Source organism: Odocoileus virginianus, chromosome 9 (genome assembly GCF_023699985.2).
Source record: "Odocoileus virginianus isolate 20LAN1187 ecotype Illinois chromosome 9, Ovbor_1.2, whole genome shotgun sequence".
NCBI lineage: Eukaryota > Metazoa > Chordata > Mammalia > Artiodactyla > Cervidae > Odocoileus > Odocoileus virginianus.
The window spans coordinates 43,137,316-43,155,180 of record NC_069682.1 but is presented as its reverse complement, the minus strand read 5'-3'; the positions used below and the strand labels follow the sequence as shown (position 1 = coordinate 43,155,180).

General features: G+C 44.2%; 1 protein-coding gene across 7 annotated transcripts in view; it reads right to left on the bottom strand.

The window, feature by feature from the left end:
* Positions 1-17,865, bottom strand: part of DIP2C (disco interacting protein 2 homolog C) — a 286,321-nt gene that overhangs the window by 11,570 nt on the left and 256,886 nt on the right. For 4 of the 7 annotated variants that reach the window (XR_011489501.1, XM_070472279.1, XM_070472281.1 and 1 more), the window contains 4 exons: positions 13,810-13,978; positions 10,394-10,564; positions 4,503-4,532; positions 3,056-3,117 (listed from right to left, as the gene is read on the bottom strand). Coding sequence is in view for 6 of the 7 variants with exons in the window: in XM_070472279.1 (XP_070328380.1) it covers positions 3,056-3,117; positions 4,503-4,532; positions 10,394-10,564; positions 13,810-13,978 (432 nt within the window). In the remaining variant the exon portion in view is untranslated. The remainder of the gene's footprint in view (positions 1-3,055; positions 3,118-4,502; positions 4,533-10,393; positions 10,565-13,809; positions 13,979-17,865) is intronic. The other 3 variants (XM_070472280.1, XM_070472282.1, XM_070472283.1) reach the window with 2 other exon arrangements.

Below are 17,865 nucleotides of genomic sequence, written 5' to 3'. Positions count from 1 at the left end.
CCACCACACCGGCCACAAGAGTATGGAGATACAGCCCCACATATCAACCTACAAACGTCGGGAATGACTCTGCATTGATGTAACGGGGTCAACACAGTGTTTGCAGAAAAGGGAGAGTGAGGATTAAGCTGCATTCCTCAAAGAGCCGCCACTCCAGTGACAGAAGACTTCTTGGGCCTGTCCCCTGTAAACACAGGCGGCCGCAGACCCCACAGCACAGCATCCACCGCCTCAGCCAGGCACATTGGAGAGGACTGGCCAGTTCAGACAGCACAATCTCCTTTCTGGAAAGAAGTGCTTTTCAGTCTAAGAACTATCTGCTGGTGAGGTACTCAAGAACTGTGGAGGACCCTGGTGCCAGTCACAACCCAGCCCACTGAGCCCTCCTCAGCTGTATTACTTTATGCCATGCCTGGGTTCAGTTCTCTCCATGTTACTCTGAGTGTGATGCTAACCAATCATCTACAGACAATTTTTACTTCAGGAAAATAGAGTGAAAGAGAACCCCCTCATTTCTAATTTTATCAATTTGATTTCTCTTTTTTCCTTGATAAATCTGGGCTAAAAGTTATCAATTTTATTTGTCAATGAACCATCCTTTTAGTTTTATTCCTCTTTACCACTATTTTGTTTCTATTTCACTTTTTTCTGCTCTGATCTGTATGCCTTCTTTCTGGTATTAACTTTGGGTTCTGTTTGTCCTTTCTCTAGTTGCTTCAGGTATAAGATTATGTTGTTTCTTTAGCTGCTTCAGGGCAGCCGGCCTCCCGTCCTCATCCTGCCCTCGGAGTTCATCTTGTCTCCTGTCCCTGCTGGGCAGGTGGATCTTACCTGAAATGAGAAAACTCTACTGCTAAGCATTTCCCTGTGGCCTCCTCCCTGCTGAGTGGTGGCAGGGACCTGGGCAAGCATGCAGGGTGGACAAAGAGTTTCTTCTCTGGTCAGCATGGAACAGTGCTCTATGTCAGTGATTCCAGGCAAGCAGGAAGGGGCACTAGGACCACTCAGGGGTGGTCCTGTCTTGTCAGAGATGCCACATGGCGGGGGTGGGGGTGGGTCTTTCACCCACTTGAGAATATCCACAAGAGCAAAGAAAAAAACCAGCCCTAGAAGAAGGCAGAGCTGTGTCTCCCAGGAGAGCTGAGAGACATGTCCATGCATGCAGTACATGTGAGAGGGATAGGGGCTCACAGAAACCCAGGAAACTTGGGGGAGATAAGAGGGCATAGGCTGGGGTAAGGGGCAGCTCTGTCCACCACCTGTGCACCACAGACAGGGAGGCTCTCTCCTGACTGCATATCATCACCCAGCACTCCCAGGACATGACACAATCAGGAAACCACACCTCCTGCCCCACGGGTGCTGTCAGGACAGGAGCTGGTCACTTCAGAGCCATGGAAAACAGCCAGTGTGGCGTGTCCTGCTGCTGGTCAGGAGGGGCAGGGGTGTGCCTGTCTCTTGATGGCCACTCCAGTGATCACTGGTGACCTGGAGGACGAGCGCCACTCACACCAAGAGGAGCTGATGGAGCCTAGTGTGGTCTACCAGGCGGCCCTGCGTTAAGTGTGCTGATGGTGTTCTGTATCTGGGGTGCCCACAACAGCAAATTAGGGAAAAACCCCAATGACCACTTTGGGCCAACTCAACATAAAATTATCTTCAAATAATTTTTGTAGGGAGTAAAGCAAATTTCTTTTTAAAGCCTACTAGTTATGTTTGGAAATGTTATGCCCCCGAAAGAGGTCACTTAATCTCTTCAGCGCTAAGGGTCTGCATCTTGAAGATGTCTGGACAGGCCTCTGCCGCAGGGGGCTGGTGTCTCTTGGGGACCAGTGGTTCTCTCTACTAGACAGGCTGTCTCCTGGGAGTCCCTGTGAACAGCGGGGTCTAAAACGAGGGTTCCAGGGGACCAGGAGGCACCACCAAGAGTGGAGAGGAACAAAGTGTTCAGGGGAACAAAGTGCTTCTTAGTCTGAGCACCACTGCCATTCTGGTCATCTGCTGTGCGGCAGAGGCCTGTCCTGGCCACTGCAAGATGCTCAGCTGCCTCGCTGGCCTCCACCCACCACACGCCACCAGGACCACTTCCCATACCATGCTCATCAGACACAGCACCACGGCAACACCCCCGCGGCTGGGCACACCACCCGGGTCTGACTGGCCTGCATGGCATGCCAGGCCCCTCTGCAGCCTTGCCCCCGACACTCTCTCACATGGGAACTCAGCAGGCAAGAACACACTTGGCCAGGTCAGGCGGGGGCTCCTGGTTTCCCACCCACAACTCTCCCTAGCTCTCACGTGTTGTGAGCAAATGCATATGTCGGTAGGCACCACTGAGAACAAGCAGACACGGAGCACAGATCTGGCCCTCATAACACATCCACAAGCACCTCTAGCCACTTATAAAAGGACACTATGTATCAGAGTCACTCTATTATCATGTCAAAGAAACAGCAACGCATGGGCATCTCCACAACCACACAGAGAAACAACCCAATCACTAGGGATGTCTGTAGAAAAACGACAGAATTCTCTCCCCCCTCAGGCACATCAGGAGGGAACCCTTTGGGAGCTGAAGTTCTGCGACAGATTCTTTATCTTGTCCCCACCTTCTGTCCCACCCTTTGAGGTGGACTCACAAGTATCCACCAGCACACTCCCTTTCATTCTTGTTCAAGGCTGCTTATTAGGAAGCTGCACAGAAAGGTAACTTGACTTACAGTTTAGCTTTTCCTGGAAATGCCTTGACAAAAATTATCGATTCATGCAAAGAAATGTGAGCAGTGTTGGTATTTTATGAGGTGCAAAACAGCGGCTGACTAGTGCTCAAGAAAATGTCAAGTCTGGCAGAGTGTGAGAAAAGGCCACTCTGACTGCAGCAGCTCTGGGACAGCTGTTCTCAGAATCAGGAGCTGCTGCCCCAGTGGGATGTGAGGTGATGCACGTGGAGTGCTGCGAGAGCTCACTCCGTGGCCCCTGTGCTCGGGGCAGATGACTGCACTCCTCCTTCCAGAGGAGCGCTGCACTCCGGGTGCTGGGAGAAAAGTCACAATACCTGTCATGTCTCAGAGCTCTCATGTCCACATAGACGGTGGTCGGATCGGGCCCCGATGTTCCCTGCAAGCAAGGACACAATGCGATTAATCCCGTTTGACTGGGAGGAGCTGCGTCTGTGCTTCCTACTGGCTGGGAACGTTTCTTTGGTGTCTGAAACTGAACAAAACCCAAAAGCACTAAAACCACACCTCTCACTTGATAACCTAATTCCAAAAGAATATCTTGCTAAGATAATACTGACTTTCACATAGCTTGACTGTTAATCATTTATGAAAATTAGAAAGGAAAGGGGCATCTCGCCAAATAAAGAGGCTGAAGCTACAGAGGCAGCGTTTGGCAAAAGCAGGTTGTTGAGGAAGTGAAGCATCATTTGCTGAGAGGCTTTCACCACATGCATCCCCAAAAGTGTATTTTCAGAGCTCAAGGTACTGAAGCAGAACATGTGACATGAGCTGACAGACTGAGGAAGAGGAGATAAAAGACAATGATCTTGTTCATTCTGGTTCTACTTGTGCCCTGGTTTTCCTCCAGGGTGGGAGGCCATTTTTGCCCAAGAAACAAGTCACAGAGGTAGCATGTTTATTATTGGTCATCTGGGCAGCACCCTGTGGTCTGAACTGTTTATTTAAACACAGGGTCCTGAAATCTTATCTTGAGATCATAAATCTCTTCAAAATACATATGGAGTTGACTTCTGAACAATGATCTCTGTTCATATAACAGCAACGGCATTGAAGCTACCTTACAAACAAAAATTCTACATACATTTCCTGGGAAAGTAATGCACTACTTTTGGTGGAAAAAGAACCTAAAAAAAAAGTCTGCCAAAAAAGAGACTCTCAGATTTATTTGAAGAACTACACTAAAATTCTTCATGAGAGAATCTTAACCTTGTATCAAAGGCACACTTCAGTGTAAGAAAAAGAAAAAAATAAAGATACCTTCATTACACCACACTGGACCACACGATAACCTCCCCCGCCCCGAGAAAGCACATGCAATCAGCCTGGAGGAGGAGCTGCCCTGCCATGAGGACACAGCACCCTCGCTGACCTGCGGCTACTCTGGGGGCTGTGTCACAGACCAGAGCTGAGTGGAGGAACAGTTTGTGGTCTGAGCAATGCAAAGCACGTAACCACAAGAGGCCAATTAAAAACCAACAAATCAGAAAACAGGTCACTAGAAGCAAAAAATGAGGCAAAACAGAGATGACCCCAAACTGGCAAAGACACCACAGATCGTGTAAATGGAAGCACAGCGTTTGTCACAAATGCAAGACGTCTGAAGAGATGTGAGACATGACATCACGCTGGCTGTCAGCCCTCCTGCCCACGGGTCCACAAGCCCAGCCCATCTCCGCACTCAACTCCTAGTCTGCCCACTGCTGGGAGCTGATGAAACTGTGTGGTTGCAGGCACTGGTGTGGACGGGCGGGAAGTCCCTACCTGCTCGGCCAGCTTCCACAGCCGGTGAGGCTACAGCAGCAGGAGGTGGGAGCAGAGGACACCAGACCAACAGAAACCGAACATCGAGGACACACACAGACACAGAAACAGACAACCCAGCAGTAAAAGTGGGATGAAGAAGAGGGAGGGGTGGGGAGGAGAATGCAAAAAGCAGAGAACAAAGTAAAAAGAAGATCAAAAACAATGTCAAATATGGAAATCATTAAAAATCAATCACTGTACCATTAAGGGCTAAAAAAAAATCTAAAAAGATGTTCACATATCCACAGAGCAACAGAGGAGGTAACAGATGACTGGTAACGGGCAGGTTGGCCTGAGGAACTGCTTTTCATACATACGGTCAGTGGGTGTTGATTTTATGGTACTTTTCTCTAGTTTCTGTTCTTTACTGAGAAAGCGGGGAGTATGAATTTAATTGACCAAATCTGTCGAGTGTTCCTCACTGAAATAGCTTCAAGTTTCTTACTACAATAATGAAGGTGAACCTGGGAGTCTGTGAATCTTCAGGCTGTCTAGCCCTGCTCATCTACAAGATTAGGAGAAGAAAAGAGTTCAGAGTACGCATGAAGCATGGACCAAACCTCAGGCTCTTCCCTCAGTGGTGCGAGAGGGACTCCCTACAGTGGGCACCCTGCCTCCCCCTCAGTTCTGTCCTCTAAGACGCTGTATCCCCTTCCCTCTCATCTGCTAGGTTCTGGTCCCCACCTCCACCATCCAAAAGCATCCAAGTCCACAGGGGAAAGACCCTAAAGCCATTAGGGGCAGCTCCTTGGCTGCTGTGAGGCTTCCCTGGCTGACTGTCTCTCCCAACATCCCAAGAAAGCTGGATCAAGCCCAGGTTTCTGCATGGGCACAGTCCTGTTTGGGTCTGGCCTCGTGCCGCCCCACTCAGATACCTCATAATCTCATGCATCATCAACATTTCTTTCTGCAGTCACCACAACCTGCTAGCTGCACAACTCAGCCTCCCCAAGACCAGGGGACACTTCTGGAAGGGGGCCCATGGACACTAGAAACGTGATTCTGAGAGCACAGCTCAGATGCAGCTCCATTCCTCGTCTGGACAAGGTCCCTGGCTACATACCTCGAGAGATGGAGGCCTGCCCTCTCCCAGAGCACTCAGTCCAGTCGAGGGCCCTGAGGAAGCATAGTGGGCCATCCAGCTGAGAAAACATGCCCTCAAACAGCAACCAATCAACTGAAAACACTCACTGACTTCACACACGCTGGTAATTCTGGGGTTCCATAAGAAAAATGGCATGACCTTCACAATACCTTCAAGCACTTAGGACAGGGCTTGGAATTTGGGAAATACCTTAGCATTTCTGTTTTTCATGTTTTTACATTAAGGAATTGATGGTGATTCTCTCTAGGCAGATGGGTGTTATTTATTGACTAGTCTGTATTTTCTGATTTTTGTTTCTTAAAATAAATATCCTTTTGTAAAAAATTCAGTCTCTAAAAATTCATTAACTTCTCAGATTGTTTTCCTTATTTGTATAATCCTTCTTAAAAATTCAGTTTTGGTATATTTAATATCTTTATTACACATTTCTTATGTGTCAGGCCCTGCAGAAATACAATGGGAACAAGAGATGTGGGGCTTCTGCTCTCAGACCTCAACCTCAAGCAATGCCTTCTCTGTTTGTTTCGGATCAGTTCAGTTCAGTTCAGTCGCTCAGTCATGCCTGACTCTTAGCGACCCTATGGACTGCAGCATGGCAGGCCTCCCTGTCCATCACCAACTCTCGGAGCTTATTCAAACTCATGTCCATTGAGTCAGTGATGACATCCAACCATCTCATCCTCTGTCATCCCCTTCTCCTCCCACCTTCAATCTTTCCCAGCATCAGAGTCTTTTCCAGTGAGTCAGTTCTTCGCATCAGATGACCAAAGTATTGCAGTTATTTCAGCATCAGTCCTTCCAATGAATATTCAGGACTGATTTCCTTTAGGATGGACTGGTTTGATCTCCTTGTTATCCAAGGGACTCTCAAGAGTCTTCTCCAACACCACAGTTCAAAAGCATCAATTCTTTGGCACTCAGCTTTCTTTATGGTCCAACTCTCACATCCATACATGAACTACTGGAAAAACCATAGCTTTGACTAGACGGATCTTTATTGGCAAAGGAATGTCTCTGATTTTAATATGCTGTCTAGGTTGGTCATAGTTTTTCTTTCAAGAAGCAAGTGCCTTTTAATTTCATGGCTGCAGTCACCATCTGCAGTGATTTTGGAGCCCAAGAAAATAAAGTCTCTCACTGTTTCCATTGTTTCCCCATCTATTTGTCATGAAGTGATGGGACCAGATGCCATGAGCTTAGCTTTTTGAATGTTGAGTTTTAAGCCAACTTTTTCACTCTCCTCTTTCACTTTCATCAAGAAGCTCTTTAGTTCTTCACTTTCTGCCACAAGGGTGGTGTCATCTGCATATCTGAGGTTACTGACATTTCTCCTGGCAATCTTGATTCCAGCTTGTGCTTCATCCAGCCCAGTGTTTTGCATGATGTACTCTGCATATAAGTTAAATAAGCAGGGTGACAATATATAACCTTGATGTACTCCTTTCCCAATTTGGAACCAGTCTGTTGTTTGATGTCTGGTTCTAACTGCTGCTTCTTGATCTGCATACAGATTTCTCAGGAGGCAGGTAAGGTGATCCAGAATCCCCATCTCTTGAAGAATTTTCCAGTTTGTTGTGATCCACACAGTCAAACGTGTAGTCAATAAAACAGAAATAGATGTTTTTCTAGAACTCTCGTGCTTTTTCTATGATCTAACGGACACTGGCAATTTGAAATCTGGTTCCTCAGGCTTTTATAAATCCATCTTGAACATCTGGAAGTTCACGGTTCATGTACAGTTGAAGCCTGGCTTGGAGAATTTTGAGCATTACTTTGCTAGCGTGTGATGTGAGTGCAGTTGTGTGGTAGTCAGAACATTCTTTGGCATTGCATTTCTTTGGGATTGGAATGAAAACTGACCTTTTCCAGTCCTGTGGCCATTGCTGAGTTTTCCAAATTTAAATTTGGAGTTTAAATTTCCAAATTGAAATTTCCACTTTAACAGCATAATCTTTTACGATTTTGAAATAACTCAGCTGGAATTCCATCACCTCCACTAGCTTTGTTTGTAGTGATGGTTCCTAAGGCCCACCTGACTTTGTACTCCAGGATGTCTGGTTCTAGGTGAGTGATCACAGCATCATGGTTATCTTGGTCATGAAGATCTTGTTTGGGATCACAATCACATATTTTTTGATTTATGCAAAAATTAATAGAAAATAAACATTTCCACTGACCAACTCTGCCTTGCACCTGTTGCTGCTTTTGCCCACATTTTTGTACATTCACGTCACAGGGCGCTTTGCAGAACTGTCAACTCAGAGACGTCCTTCTTGGCTACCCTAACTGTAAAACTGCCTCCTCTGTCCCCCCTTTATGCTCTTACTTCATTTTTCCTAAGAATATTTTACTCGCTTACTGAAAAATTCATCTCTATGTCTACTGTCCATGTGGTTCCCTGAGGACCAGAACTGTGTCTTGAGTTTCTCTAAGTAAAATGTGACTCTGGCTGACACGAGGCTACTCCCAGGATGAAGCATGCCAGAGACACCACATCCACATGTGTGGTAACAGGGTTCTGCCCATAGCTTGCTGTGTGCTGTGTCCCACATAGCACACATGGTCAAGTTCCCCAAACCATAAGACTCCACAGCCCCGATACACACCTGGTTGCAGGCATGGCAGGGAGAGAGCCCGCGCTGCTTAGGGGGACGCACTTGAATTTACCTGATTTATCTCTACTGCCAGACTCATTAATACTTTCAGCTCTTTTCTAATACTGACCATTCAGAAAAAGAAAAACTGGCTGAAAATTAGGTGAGAGTAAAGCACACAAGTAGAAAAACTTAAAATGTACAAAAACCCTTAAAGACGCTGCCAACATTCCAAAACAGCACTGTGACCTGGGATTGGCAATGTCAACTTTGACCTCCACATCAGGCTGATGGGACTGTTTTCTATAAAAGAATATATTATTCTTTTTTAAATTAAAAGCACAGAACTTTAAGTATTCAACATTCTTACAACACATATTTATTAAATATTTACAAAGCACCAGGTCCAGTTCTAGGTGGTAAGGACACAGACTGATGGAGCTTGTATTTCAGGCCACAAGGTGCCAAATACCTATGTGTCAACTTCATTCTTGGCTTCTTACCCTTATTTTCTGTCACCTCTACCTTTTCCATTATTTTTAGTGTATTTTACTTTTCCTACTTAATTTACTGCTTCCTTATAAAAACTTCTTAAAACATTTTGGATTAAGTAGATGGAAATAAATGGAAAAAAGAGGTAAATAACATAAGTGCTTTATTTCTAGTGTCTACAAAGTTTCAATTTTATATAATAAAGTGTTGTAGAATTCTTTGTTGCCTGTATGAAGTGGACAAGTGCTAAATGATATTTGTTAATATGGGATCTATTCTATGTCCTTCTCCCTTCATCTGCCAGCATTCCGAGAAAGAGAAGAATAACATCGCTGTGGGCAGGGGCCTGTCTCTCACAGATTCCTGTAGACTCGTGATTCATTCCCCACTGCTTGCAGGAGAAAGGAGTATTACAGAATCCTACAGCTGGATTCATCTAATGAGTGCATTTCTCATTTCTTCTCAAGCAGACCAGACAAAGGAGAAGAGGAAAAGAAAATCTAGCATTTAAAGGACGAGCTGGGCAAATCAATCCAATCCTTCAGATTACTTCAATCACAGAACAAGGCTCAATGGACTCCTGAGGACTCTGGTAGTTACACATGTTTAAAAATGGAGCTGATTCAAAGCGAAGGGAGACAGAGGCAAGGAACATCTAATGAAAATCAGAAAAGCTTCCTGTCGCTAATTTTTCTAAAGCGATCTCATCAGACTGATCACGTGGGGACAGTCAGTCCTTTGTCTCCGAAGTCCAAATACTGAGAGCCCTAGCCAGGAGGCAGCAGACCAGGAGCTTCCCATGGTTGCCCAAGGGGAACTAGAAGCAGCACCTCTGGCCACACACAGGGGACATGATAGGCGCCAGGGAGGGGAGCTTAGGATTTGATTTGCGGCAACTGTCCTCCACTCCAGCACCTTCTGTGAAGGAAGTTCCTGTCCCTTTCATATGCTCAAAGGAACAGAGCCTGCAGCTGAGCCTGGGACCAGCTCATTTTGGCTGAGGCGGCCTGAAGGGCACCGGGGGAGGTTCCCACACGACCTTCCTCTCCTTCATAAACTAGATCTCAACTGAAGAGTTCAGAGCAGGAGAGAACAGTGGGCTAATGAAGAGACAGGAAACAAATATTTTTGGCCACATAGGGTACAAGGCTACCTTATGAGGGCAGCCTCACGTACAGCTCTACCTTAGAAATGCAGCAATTAAGTGTTACTTCAATGGTGTCATCACAGGAGCAAATTTGTGAACCTGCTTAATGTACTGGAATTCTCCCTAAAGAAATCACTGTCTGCATACAAGAGACTAAGTACTTCAAGGCACAGGATTTCTTGCCACAGTGAAACATTTGTTTAGTATCTCATCTTTAAAGAGCCTGACTTGAGAGGTTTGGACAAACAGCAACTCTTGCTACAAAACTTAAAATGTCCCAGGACAGAGTAAGCCTGTGAACGCTAGTTATGAATAATGGTTACTGAGAAACGCAGACTTTAACTAAAAGAAAAAGGAAACAAGTGTGCACCAACCACATGCATTTGATTGAAAGATTCCTTCTATGTGGGTTAGCATCAGCAGGGAACTGTGGTGAGCAGTTTGGAGCTGTATGCCTGTCTTTAAAAGTCACTCTGTGACCCAAGCACTTATTGGCATCAAGGAAACTCACCTGCAAGCAAATTGCCAGGTTCACTCGACAGCCAAACGAGGTGCTAACGGCCCGCGGGTGGAGGCCCAGGTCTTTGAACAGTTTCGAGAAAGACTGGGTGAGTGCTATTCGGGGCCGCTCCTCTGCCACCACCACACAGGTCCGCACGCGGGACAAGTCCAGTCCTCGTGCCTACAAATAATGACAGAGGCAGGAAGGTCACACTTGCCAGTGTTAAGGTGTGACCTGCAGGCTCCTCACCCAGACCCACAAAGCCACAGAAACTCCACAGATATTCATTCCCAGAGCTCTGTGTCCACGCGAGTAATCAAAATGCTGTAGAACATATGTATAAACAAAAAACGGCCCATATCCGATTATAAAGGATGCCATTACAAATTTTACATAACTGAAGAAGCATAATGAGGAGCAAAGTTGAAGAAAAACAAGATCTGGATAAAATAATTAAAGGATAGGGTATGAGGAGGAACAGAAACACCTGTATGAAGCATCTGTGAGTCTGGATACACAGAACACACATTGGAGAGAAATGAGAAACCTACTTTTAATACACAAATGGAAAACAAAAACATCTGGGCAGCTTCTTAAACATCATTCTCCTTTCATGTCCTGAGCTTAAACTGTCATGATGAAGCACAGCTCAGTTCTGCCCAAATTCCATGGAAACACCCTGGAGCTGGAAATGAAGTGCCTTGATCATAACACTCCCAGACAGAGCCCAGGAAGAGCACAGACCATGATGGGAGTGGCACTGACATGGGAGCGTGGGAGCAACAGGGTCTCCAGAGCACACGGGAAAGTCACCAGGAGCCAGCCACAGCTGGGAGAGCTGACAGGGCCCCTGTGCTGAGGGTGACCTTCCAGACATGCTGCTACATGGGGCAAGATGAGTGTGCAAAACAGGAGGGCTCCCAACACACATGTGTCCTGGGAAAATGCAGCCTAGGCTCCGGACGGTGCATTTGGGGTCAGAGATTCAAAATCTGGCCCTGAAGTTTATTAAATATAAGCCTTGGAAAAGGTGCTTGATTTCTCTGTAACATAAGTCTTCTCATCTTTAAAATGGAGAAAATAATGGATCCAGTTCAGACAGCCACTATAAGGGTTAAACTAATCAAAGTGTGAAGTGCTTAGATATCATTTATTTCATTTGGTCATCTACATATGCACCCTGTGGGAAAGTTCATGAAACATAATCCTTTTATAGCATAACATAGGTGGACATGAAAAATAATTATATTTTATAAATTTCTTTTGCTACATAACTTCAAGAAATAATATGCCAGCAAATTTGGAAAACTCAGAAGTGGCCACAGGACTGGAAAAGGTCAGTTTTCATTTCAATCCCAAGGAAAGGCAACGCCAAAGAATGTTCAAACTACCACACAACTGCACTCACATCACACGCTAGCAAAGTAATGCTCAAAATTCTCCAAGCCAGGCTTCAACAGTACATGAACCGTGAACTTCCAGATGTTCAAGATGAATTTAGAAAAGGCAGAGGAACCAGAGATCAAATTGCCAATATCTACTGGATCATCAAAAAAGCAAGACAGTTCCAGAAAAGCATCTATTTCTGCCTTATTGACTATGCCAAAGCCTTTGACTGTGTGGATCATGAGAAACTGGAAAATTCTTCAAGAGATGGGAATACCAGACCACCTGACCCGCCTTTTGAGAAATCTATATGCAGGTCAGGAAGCAACGGTTAGAACTGGACATGGAACAAGAGACTGGTTCCAAACAAGAAAAGGAGTACGTCAAACTTGTATACTGTCACCCTGCTTATTTAACTTATATGCAGAGTACATCATGCAAAATGCTGGGCTGGATGAAGCACAAGACAGAATCAAGACTGGCAGGAGAAATATCAATAACCTCAGATTTGCAGGTGACATCACCCTTGTGGCAGAAAGTGAAGAACTAAAGAGCCTCTTGATGAAAGTGAAAGAGGAGAGTGAAAAAGTTGGCTTAAAGCTCAACATTCAGAAAACAAAGATCATTGCATCTGATCCAATCACTTCATGACAAATAGATGGGGAAACAATGGAAACAGTGGCTGACTTAATTTTGGGGGGCTCCAAAATCACTGCAAATGGTGACTGCAGCCATGAAATCAAAAGACACTTACTCCTTGGAAGGAAAGTTATGACCAACCTAGACAGCATATTAAAAATCAGAGACATTCCTTTGCCAACAAAGGTCCATCTAGTCAAGGCTATGGTTTTTCCAGCAATTATGTAGGGATATGAGAGTTGGACCATAAAGAAAGCTGAGCACCAAAGAATTGATGCTTTTGAACTGTGGTGTTGGAGAAGACTCTTGAGAGTCCCTTGGACTGGAAGGAGATCCAACCAGTCCATCCTAAAGGAGATCAGTCCTGAGTGTTCACTGGAAGGACTGATGTTGAAGCTGAAACTCCAAAACTTTGGCCACCTGATGCGAAGAGCTGACTCATTTGAAAAGACCCTGATGTTGGGAAAGATTGAAGACAGGAGAAGGGGATGACAGAGGATGAGATGGTTGGATGGCATCACCGACTCAATGGACATGAGTTTGGATAAACTCCAGAAGTTGGTGATGGACAGGGAGGCCTGGCGTGCTGTGGTCCATGGGGTCACAAAGAGTTGGACATGACTGAGCAACTGAACTGAACTGAAGAAATAATAATTTATTTCTGTAGCTTAATATCAAAGTTACCATGCATTTTGCTTTCTTGTTCAAGCTTAATGCATTGGGTCTGAATAGGGAAACAAAATCCAGGCGAGAGAAATACATTGCTTTACTAATGGCAAGTGTATAGGTAATTTGTATGTATATATACATACACACAAATATAATCTGGGTATACACATACACATTCTCTCTCTCACATATATCTGAGCATAGAAACAGTGAACAGTTGGAATACTAACCATAATAGGTCTTATAATTATTCTCTCCTAGTTACTTGAGTATTATGGTATGTCTACCCAGATGTCCTCGGCTACCACATAATGGTAACTGAATATTAACAAATAAAACCAAACCACTGTTCACTGAACTGTACAACTGAAATCTGGTTAGGACTCAGATATACCAATCAAGATCTTCAAGAAAAACGAAATGAGTGGCTAAATTAACATCTATGACTGTAACCTCATCACTGGAATAAAACTGAATCCACCAACAATTAAAAAGGTGGTTCAGGCCCCTCTGAGCAGCCCTAACACAATTAAAGACATCAATAACGTATGTTCTGATCTCTAACTCTGGCAGTGGGAAAACATTCATGGTATAAAACAAGGTTTTCATGTAGAAGCAACTCTGTAAACCCTCACGTGACAGTGGCTGCCTCACCACACCTCTTCCACGCCCTCAGATACTGTGCTTCCCCAGGATGCTGGCAATGCTCCAGGCACTCTTGGGTTGCTCACCTTGAGGGATTCTGTCTGCGATCCCAGCCCCTTGGTGCACAGTTCCATCACTGAATAGGAGCAAAACGTATCCCGGACTTTGTACTGACTCACGGCAAGCAGCCACAAGGCAGGGTTGGTCTCCAGCTCTGCCGGCGGGATGAGGATGGACTGGTGCCCAGAGTACACGCTGTAGAGAGACACGGGAGGGCTCAGCCAGGATAGAGGAGGGGGATCCACTGGCCTCTGAGAAACACCTGCTTCCATTTGCAAGAGGGGACAGTCACATCAACTCTACTCCCGAGTGGTTTTAAATAAAAAACAAAAGGTGTTTATGAAAACATTCTGAAAAATACAAAAGAATTATGTAACTATGATCTGCAGTTACTGTCATTTTGAGCACTTAGTGAGGTATCTCAAAGCTATGATGCTGGTAGGTTTCTCTCAAAGCTACTACACTAAGAAACTAAATCTCACAGTGGGAAACATAGGACTGAATTTTGGTTAAAAGGTCTGAAAGTTGGGAAGAGCAGTTGACGAACTGGATGCTGTCTGGTTTAGCAACTGAAGTTTCATTGGGACCTGGCCCTCAGTCCTTGCAGTACTGTCGTCCGTGGCCGCCACATCAACAGGCAGAGAAGAGGGTTGCCACAGAGGCCGTGCAGCCTACATGTGTACTAAACAGCCAACTGAGGAAAAGCATGCCCAACTTGAGTTCAGAAAACTGACACTCAGAGTAAATAAAACGAAGACAATTAGAATAGGATTATAATTTCACTCAAAATGATCCAAATAAATACCAAAAAATAACTAAGGAAAATACATGCATTCTCTTGTGTGTAGGCTCAGTCATGCCCTACTCTGTGACCCCACAGACTGCAGCCCACTAGCCTCCTCTGTCTATGGAATTCTCCAGACAAGAATACTGGAGTGGGTAGCCTTTCCCTTTCTCCAGGGGATCTTCCCGACCCAGGGGTTGAACCCAGGTCTCCCACACGGCAGGCGGGTTCTTCACCACCTGAGCCCCAGGGACACCTGGATGGAGTAGCTGACTGACAAAGCTGTGTTAGCTTCCAGGGTACAGCACAGTGATTCAGTTATACACACACACAGATGTATTTTTTCAGATTCTTTTCCCTCATATGGCATTACAAAATATTGAGTATAGTTCCCTGTGCTATACAGTAGGGCCTTCCTTGTTGGTTACCAATTTTATATATAATTGTGTGCATACGTTAATCTCAAACTCTTAATTTATCCCTCTCCCCACCACTTTTCCCTTTGGTAAGTTTGTTTTCCATGTCAGTGGGTCTATTTCTGCTTTGTGAATAAACTCCTTTGTATCTTTTTTCTTTTGCATTCTACATATAAGCAATGTCATATGGTATCTCTCTCTGGTTTATTTCACTTAGCATGATAATCTCTATATTAATCCATGGTGCTGCAAATGGCATTATTTCATTCTTTTTTTAGAGCTGAGTAATATTCCTTTGTGTATATATACCATATCGTCCTTATCCATCTGTCAATGGACATTAAAGTTGAATCTCCGTCTTTGCAAATTTCCATGCTGCTGTAAACAATGCTGCAATGAACACTGGGGTACATATATCTTTTCAAATTAGTTTTCTCCAGATAGATGCCCAGGAGTGGAACTGCAGGATCACATGGTAACTCCATCTTTAGATTTTTTAAGAAACCTCTATTCTCCATAATGGCTGCACAAATTTACAATCTCACCAACACTGTAGGAGGGTTTCTCTTTCTCCACACCCTCTCCAGAGTTTATTATTTGTAGACTTTTTGATGATGGCCATTCTGACTATATGAAGTGATATCTCATTATAGTTTTGATTTGCATTTCTCTAACAATTAGCAATGCTGTTAAGCATCTTTTCACGTGCCTGTTGGCCATCTGTGTGTCTTCTCTGGAGAACTGTCATTTTAGATTTCTGTCCACTTTTTGATTGAGTTTTTTAAAATATTGAGCTGCATGAGTTCTTTGCGTATTTTGAAGGTTAATCTCCTGTTGGTTGCATCATTTGCAAATATTTACTCCCAGTCAATATGTTGTCTTTTTGTTTATGGTTTCCTTTGCTGTGCCAAAGCTTTGAAGTTTAATTAGGTCACATTTGTTTTTATTTCCATTACTCCAGGAGATGGAGTCAAGAAGATATTGCTTGGATTGATGTGTTTCGTCTATGTTTTCCTCTATGAGTATTATAGTATCTGGTCTTAAGTTTAGGTATCTAATCTCTTTTATTTTTGCCTGTGGTGTTAAAGAATGATCTAATTTCATTTTTTTTTTTACATGCAGCTGTACAGTTTTCCTGGTATCACATACTAAAAAGACTATCTATTCTCCAGTATAGATAGTCTTGCCTCCTATGTCCTAGATTAATTAACCACAGGTGCAGGGGTTTCTCTCTGTACTTTCTATCCTGCTTCCATTGACCTGTATTTCTGTTTCTGTGGTAGCACCATACTGTATTGATGACTGCAGCTTTGTAGTATAGTCTGAAGTAAGGGAGCCTAATTCCTCCGGTTCCATTCTTCTTTCTCAGGATTGCTTTGGCTATTCAGTCTTTCATGTTTTCATACAAATTTAAATTTCCATACAAATTAAACTTTTTTGTTCTAGATCTGTGAAAAATGCCCTTGGTAATTTGATAGGCATTGTGTAGATTGTCCTGGGCAATACAGTCATTTTAACAATACTGATTCTTTCAGTCTAAGAACACAGTGTATCTTTCCATTTGTTTGTGTCCTCTTCAATTTCTTTCATCAGCATCTTACAGTTTTCAGAGTACAGGTCTTTTTGCCTCGTTAGGAGGTTTATTCCTAAGTATTTTATTTTTTTTGATGTGATGGTAAATGGGGTAGTTTCCTTAATTTTTCTCTCTTCCCTTTCACTGTTAATGCAACCGATTTCTGTGTATCCTGCCAACTTACTTAATTAACTTTATGAGCTCCAGTAGTTGCAAGCTGAATCCAACAATATTAAATGGATCATATACGACAATCAAGGGAAATTCAGCCCAGAGATGCATGGATTTTTTAGTATTTTCAAATCAGGGTAGTACTCTACACTAACAAATTGAAGAATAAAAACCATATGATCATCTGAATAGATGCAGAAAAAGCTTTTGGTAAAATTCAACATCCATTTATGATTAAAAACTCTCCAGAAAGTTGGAGAAGGAAACGGCAACCCACTCCAGTATTCTTGCCTGGAGAATCCTATGGGCAGATGAGCCTGGGAGGTCATGGTCCACGAGGTTGCAGAGAGTTGGACACAACTGAAGCGACTAAGCACACACTCCAGAAAGTAGGTATGGAGGACTTATATGACAAACCCACAGCTAACATACTCAGTGGTGGAGAGCGGAAAGCATTTGCTCTGAGATCAAATGCTACAAGCTGGTGATTACTTTCAGTTCAGTTCAGTTCAGTTACTCAGTCATGTCCAACTCTTTGTGATCCCATGAACTGAAGCACACCAGGCCTCCCTGTCCATCACCAACTTCCGGAGTATACTCAAACTCATGTCCATTGAGTCCGTGTTGCCATCTAATCACCTCATCCTCTGTCATCACCTTCTCCTCCTGCTTTCAATTGTTCCCCAGTATCAGGGTCCTTTCCAATGAGTCGGTTTTTCGCATCAGGTGGACAAAGTATTGGAGTTTCAGCTTCAACATCAGTCCTTCCAATGAATATTCAGGACTGATTTCCTTTAGGATGGACTGGTTGGATCTCCTTGCAGTACAAGGGACTCTGAAGAGTATTCTCCAACACCACAGTTCAAAAGCATCAATTCTTCAGTGCCCAGCTTTCTTTGGAGTCCCAACTCTCACATCTCTACATGACTACTGGAAAAACCATAGTTTTGACCAAATGGAACTTTGTTGGCAAAGGAATGTCTCTGATTTTTAATATGCTGTCCAGCTGGGTCATAGCTTTTCTTCCAAGGAGCAAGCGTCTTTTCATTTCATGGCTGCAATCACCATCTGCAGTGATTTTGGAGCTCCCCAAAATTAAGTCTCTCACTGTTTCCACTGCTTCCCCATCTCTTTGCCA